This window comes from Paramacrobiotus metropolitanus, unplaced genomic scaffold, assembly GCF_019649055.1.
Source record: "Paramacrobiotus metropolitanus isolate TYO unplaced genomic scaffold, Prichtersi_v1.0 Parri_scaffold0000038, whole genome shotgun sequence".
Lineage (NCBI taxonomy): Eukaryota > Metazoa > Tardigrada > Eutardigrada > Parachela > Macrobiotidae > Paramacrobiotus > Paramacrobiotus metropolitanus.
The window spans coordinates 209151-215338 of NW_026570258.1; the positions used below are offsets into that span (position 1 = coordinate 209151).

General features: G+C 46.4%; 1 protein-coding gene across 1 annotated transcript; it reads right to left on the minus strand.

Annotated features, from left to right (window-relative positions):
- Nucleotides 1–2795: 2795 nt before the first annotated feature.
- LOC129590008 (uncharacterized) lies at nt 2796–5734 on the minus strand. The gene is made up of 7 exons (XM_055484963.1): nt 5549–5734; nt 5370–5455; nt 4707–4959; nt 4318–4647; nt 4057–4154; nt 3688–3949; nt 2796–3410 (listed from the first exon to the last, which is right to left on the minus strand). Exons 1-7 carry the CDS (start codon nt 5595–5597, stop codon nt 3070–3072), a joined length of 1419 nt encoding a protein of 472 aa, XP_055340938.1. The 5' UTR covers nt 5598–5734; the 3' UTR covers nt 2796–3069.
- Nucleotides 5735–6188: the final 454 nt, after the last annotated feature.

The window sequence follows — 6188 nt, forward strand, 5'->3', positions numbered from 1 at the left end:
TCCGGGCTCGGTGGCCTTTGTGACCGTTACCGAGTCTGGAGCTCTGTGTGAGCTCGACTGTTGGTCGGCATGAGACAACGTGGTCTCTGCCTGCAGCTGTTCCACATCCCCCACAGTCGGGTGGGACGGGGCTGCTACGTCAGCTGGGGCTTCCAGGAATGTTTTATCCCTGGCGTCCTCAAGACTGTCATCCGAAGTTGGATTCGAGTCGGCGAGGAGAATCCGTTCGTTGCGTCTCTCCTTCGCTTCGGCTGACTTAGTCGAGTCGGTTGAGGACGGCTGACTTTTGTCCTGACCGGCGTACCGGAGTGAGTACTTCCCGGTCATGTTCGCACGCCGAGAATAGTCAGTGTTGAACTTTCTCGCGTATTCGTTTTCTCTGGGATTCGACATTGTTGTCGAATCAGGTCGGCTCTGGTGGAGCCTTAAAGGTTTTATTAATTAGAAAGAGAAAATCGAACAATCTTCTGTGTGAAGATGTTCGATGGAATCGGGAACGTCTTTTGGTTCAGGAACTTCCGAGTGTCAGGAACGTCCGGTGAGATGTTGTTGTTGTTGTTGATGTGTCTGTTGGTGACTCAGTACACAGGGTTAATATACAGTACTATGGTACAGTACAGTACGTTATAGTAGTACGGTGTAGTACGTCCTATACTACTGTGCTGACCAGTGTGACGTAACAGGTTAAGTGGTCTTGCACTTCTGCCTACGTCACAGAATGCGAGCCGCGTGCAAAATTTACAAAAAACGATGAATCACGCCTATGTTAGGCTATGGGAACTTTCCCCTGCACTCTGATTGGCTGCTTCTTAAGTACTGATAAGCGGTCGTTATGACGTCACAAGGAAGTTCGAGAATTTTCGCGCTATTTTCCGCGAGAAAAACAAATTATTTTTAGTCGGCTAGAAAGTTTATCTAGTCGGATTTTCGAGTTTTTAACCGTTAGAAATTAATTTTATTAATTAAGAAAATTTTCTGGTGATCGAAACACCGTTAGAAATCAAAATGAAGAGAATTTCCGACCTGTTGCCGGTTAGCCTTTGTCTAACTGTCTAGACAGGTTCGTTGACCTAGCAGGTCGGTTCTCGACCAAAAGCAGAATTCCGAGTCGGTTTCTCCGTCGGAAATTACTTTTTATCCGTTAAAAAGTTAAATTTTACGGATAGAATTCGTTTTCTACCGTTAGAAAGTGAAAAGCCGACCTAGTTGCGGCTAGAATCGACCTATAACCGTGACTTTACCAGTGTCGGTGTCGGTGTCGGTTCCGGTCGATTTCCTCCGTCCGAGGTCGGAAATCCGTCGTTTCCGAGCTGAAATCCGCGTGTAAAGTTGCGGGTCGCTGTTCAAAGCGAAGGTCCCCGTATTATTGGATTAATCCGTTCGCGCTGCAGACTCTCGTTCGAGTCTGATCCGTCAGTTGGGAGAAGAAAATGTCCGTGCTGTTGGGATGCTCTTCAGTGTGGAAGAGACGAAGAAACTGTGCTCACCAGCTGGGTGAGAATCACTTCAGTGATCCTCGTTTTCCTCAGCTGTAAGACGGCAAGATCAGTCCGATCGAAGTCAGAGCAGAGATTACTTCAGTAATCAATCTGACAGTGACTTTCAGGTTCTCACGAGTTCTCCATAATTCGAAGCCTTCACCGTCTCCTCAAAGGTCCGTAGATCGAAAACCAGAATCTGCTACCATGTAACAGACAAGCACGAGGAGATAACGAGTGATGCTTTATTGACAAATAAAGGGGAGCAATACTGCGTGATAGCAGGAAAGCAAGAACAAAGCCGTGATGCAAGTGGCTAATCAAGTCGAAAAGCTGAAAGAAGCAACTGGCGTGTCGCGTGATGCGGCAGACTGGACTCGCAGACTAATCCAACGCGAGCGTATGAACGCTGAGTCATACTGCGAGAGAGGAACGAGAGAGCAAGTGTGGCTCAGTGTATGCGCTGCGTATATCCGCTTCAGCGGATGAGTGCAGTGCAGCAGCACACGTACGTACAGCGAGAGAGGTGGTAACGGCAAGCAGTGGTGCAAGTACGTCCTGTGTGGACCGTACGCACCAGGCGCAGTCGTACGCCTCTGACACCAAGATCGACCCGCTCCTCTTCTACAGGTGCAGCGATTCCCCGGTAACCAGCAAATGGGACGTCAAATCACAGGAAAATTTTGGTGCGCCAAAATGTTTTCTTTAATTATATTGAAGTACTACTGATCATTTATACTTTCTACTATAATAAATTGTATTTGCACTTTGGTAGTAGAATTATTATGGATAGAATAATACTGCGCTGCCTTTTTTAAGCCTTTGCCTTTGCCAACACTTTGAAAGCTGCGCCGAAGGGCAAGAAGACATTCTTGGGCACGTGCGTGTTTAACAACGACAAAGCGAAAGGCTGGAACTGCCGCGGTGTGTCCATTGACAAGGATGCCGGGAAGACGTACATTGGAGGACAGACACACTACGATTACTCGCGCGGCGCAAAGGGAAAGCCGTCCTGGAAAGTGACCGGAAATGGTAAGCACCGCAGGCAGGTTTCTTTCTCCCGTAATCGTTGGTGTATACGGTATGATCGGGCCTTCCTTTTTGCAGATGACGTACAGTTCGTGGATAACTAATCAATACAAGCAATCATCCAAACCGCTGCACTGTTCTGCCAGCGGCGTTACTTTTTGTGAAGCCAGAAATGGGTTAACATTGCATACACCACAGTCGTAATTTCCTTTTTGCGGCTACAATGGCATGCGTTTATGTGAAACAGCAGCCATTACTCTGGGCGTAGAGCAACATAATAAATAACGTTTGTGGACGTTTATTGCCATGTACGTTCTCTATTCAAAGAAAATACAAAGCTGCACACGCTAAGCTCATGTACGAAATTATTCCAAAGTAATTTTCCAAATATACAACGTAGTCTCAAAATGTACGTGACTTGTAGAAGCTCTACAGCGATGGCAGAGGCTAAGTGAACATTGCAGGAATCTGTTTCAGAAATTGGCTAGTTTAACTCTACCATCATTTCTATCAATCAAATTCATTTTTAGATACCAAATACACTTGGCAAGAACGTGCGGTATTAATAAGGTGCATTATGTACGGCGGGCAGTAACTCGTTATACCCAGCAATAAACTGGTTCAAACAAGGCGTCGCGCCCTTCCATTCACACTGGGTCTTGTCGCTGGGATGCGGCATGATGCGCATTTCCTTGGCGGCACAGCCGAAACTCTGGATCAGCGGGGTGATGATGTCGTTGTCCACGTGGTCCTTCTCACTCTGCGACCAGGTCGATGGGTCGGTACGGGCGCTGAACATGGCGAAGGGCGACGCGCAGATCTGTGTCTGCATGTTGGGGATGAAGCAGCCGTAGAAGAATTCGTACTTGTCGTCTTGGTAGATGGTCATCGAACGCAACGGCACTAAAAATTACCAACCACATCTTAAAAGATTTCCTTGGGTCGGTTGCCGTTGCAGCGGCAGATCAACTGCATGAAAAAATTTAATATCATTTGCCCAAAATTTAATATCATTTGCTTGATACGAAACTGCTGTTTCAGTCAAGCTTGCACATAACTGTTCTAGCATAATGAACATAAATTTTTATCTGTAAACTTCCGGATTTTGAGCAAAAAATCACAGGGTGTGGTAAAATTTGGCGATAGCTAAATATTTTGAGAATTGTAGGTGAAGTCTTACCAATGCCGTCGCCACTGTCGCTGGTGATGAAGCGGAAGCCGACGTTCTGCCCGGTGGTGACCAGCATGCCCGTCCAGTAGCCGTAATTGCACTGCGTATCGTTGGGATTATTGTACTGTGTATACTCCGCCCAGACATAGTTGCCGTTGAAGGTGGTCTGCGGTAATGGAGCACTGCCGAGGATATGCCAGAAGTACCGCATCCCCACTGAGTTCGGCTCGGCGTCAAAGGCCGCGCGATACACCCACCATAGACCGGCGACCTGCGCATTTTGCACAATTACTGATTCTTTCGAGGTTTTCTCGATTCGATGTTCGGAAATGTAGTGAATAAAGAAAGCTGAAGTTAACAAGGACCGTGGAACCTTACTGTCTGCGGATCATAGGTTAATTTCGGATCGATATAAACCGGCCATTGACAAGTCGACGCAGGGGAACTGTACGTTAAAGCCGGCGAAGTGGTTGGGGCTGCAAATCCAATTCAATAGCGAAATTAAAATTAAGGCAGTACTAAGGTTAATAGATGTGGCATCTGCACCGAGCGAAATTCTGCGAGTTTTTACTACAATACCGAACATTTGTGACGTTGCCTCGTTCACAATAAACAGCACAGGCTTTGGTCAATTCTCACCGGCCGTATTACTGGATGGGACACTGGCGTTGATTCCCTTGATAATGGTTGACATGCATAATGGTGGATCGCCCGATGGACAGTTGGGCTTGGAGTCATCGTACACCTGGAGCGGCAGATCCTGGGTCGTGACGCAGTACGGCTGCAATGTGGTGTTGATGATGGCGTCGAACGCGGCCATCTCGCTGGCCGAGAGTTTGTCCGGCCGGGTGCGGGTCTCCACCCAGATCACCGGAGTGTCGCAAGTCCCGTCCATCTTCGGTATGGTACAGCCGTACCCAATCATGAGTTTCTGGTAGTCGTGGTACATTACCGAATTTCCCACAAGACCTGTCGCGAGACGATACACATTTAAATTAATGAGAAATCTTCGAGGAAACGTGACCTACGATTAACGCTGTATCCATCCCTGGATACTACATCATTGCCGATTTCCATGCCGTTGATCAAGTAGATCCCCGTCCAGATTTCATTCTCACAAATGTCGTTGTTGGCCACTGTCGTCCAGGCGCTTTGCAGATACAGCTGGTATGCCGTCAAGTTGGCCAGCGGTTCGATGGTGGCACCGAGGTTAACCACGGTGATGCGCTTGTTGATGCTCACCTCGCCATTCTTCCGGTACACATACCAGGTACCAACGGTCTGCCAACGTAATACGCTTTTTAAAATTCATGAGCATCGACACCTAAATGCGGATGAATAATCCAAAGCACTCGCTTTTATTAAGAAAGATGGTAATTCTGCCCAAATTTGCTGTAGATAAGTATAATACGTATACGTTGTTCGAGGCATTCCGCCGAACTGCGAGGTCAGTAAACCAACTGACCAGCATTGCAATGGCAAAGCCGACGAACATTTATTTCATACAATAAATTAAGATTTTTTTTGTCTTCACTCAGAAAACCGGTTTTTGACTCGCACAGGCGTACGCTTTGCATGTACTGAGAATTTACTTGATTGCGCTTTAAGAGATAATAATCAGCAAGACACTATCCTGTTCCACACTGCAAGACGGAAACGGAATATTGCGACAAAAATGTATAGTGGCCAACCTGAGACGGATCGTCACCACCCGGAGCCGCTGCCAGTGTCGGATAATGTGCGGTGCACGACTGCGCCGAGGATAGCGCTGAAGGAGCTGTACCAAATTTTCTCGCATTAATTTGTAATTACTGTAATTTACGAACTATAATGTTTGCATGATAAATTATCGGTTTATGATTATTCTTACCGATGACACTGAGGACCAGGATGAACACTGCACTGTTTGCACACGACATTTCCTTAAAGATAAAAGGTTTCTGCACAAAGTTAGTTTCGGTAGAAACTTGGTCGTCGCTTTCTTAAGTATCCGCACAAGCGAGACTAAGAGCAAAATGTACTCCGCTGTTTAACGCCGCGTTACCGGCAATGTACTGTACAAGCGGCAAAACCTTGCTCGGGGGTCAGTGACTATCCCAGTTTGTTTTCATGTCGTCTTGTGTAGTGTTTCTACCTGGAAATTAAATCAATGTATCTCAGTAGTGCCGAAAGCGGTAAAAAGTTTATTGGCTTTATAATGAAATTTATTTATTATAAAGGCAATACTAGTAATTAATCACCGACATCGTACGATGCGCGCATGGTTGCTGGCATTTGATGTCAGTAACAGTGCCCGCATTGTGAGGGTGTCGGTGATTAATTATCCGATAATCTGTACGTTCAATAATATTATGCGAAGATATTATGTTCATGCAGCCCGTACACACGAAGTCCGTTAGCAATTTTTTCCGTACATGCACTGTACAACTTGTTCGATCGGCTACTGTAACGTCTGTAAGGCACATTTACATAAGCGCGAGAAACCAATTGTGCTTATTGATAATAATTCG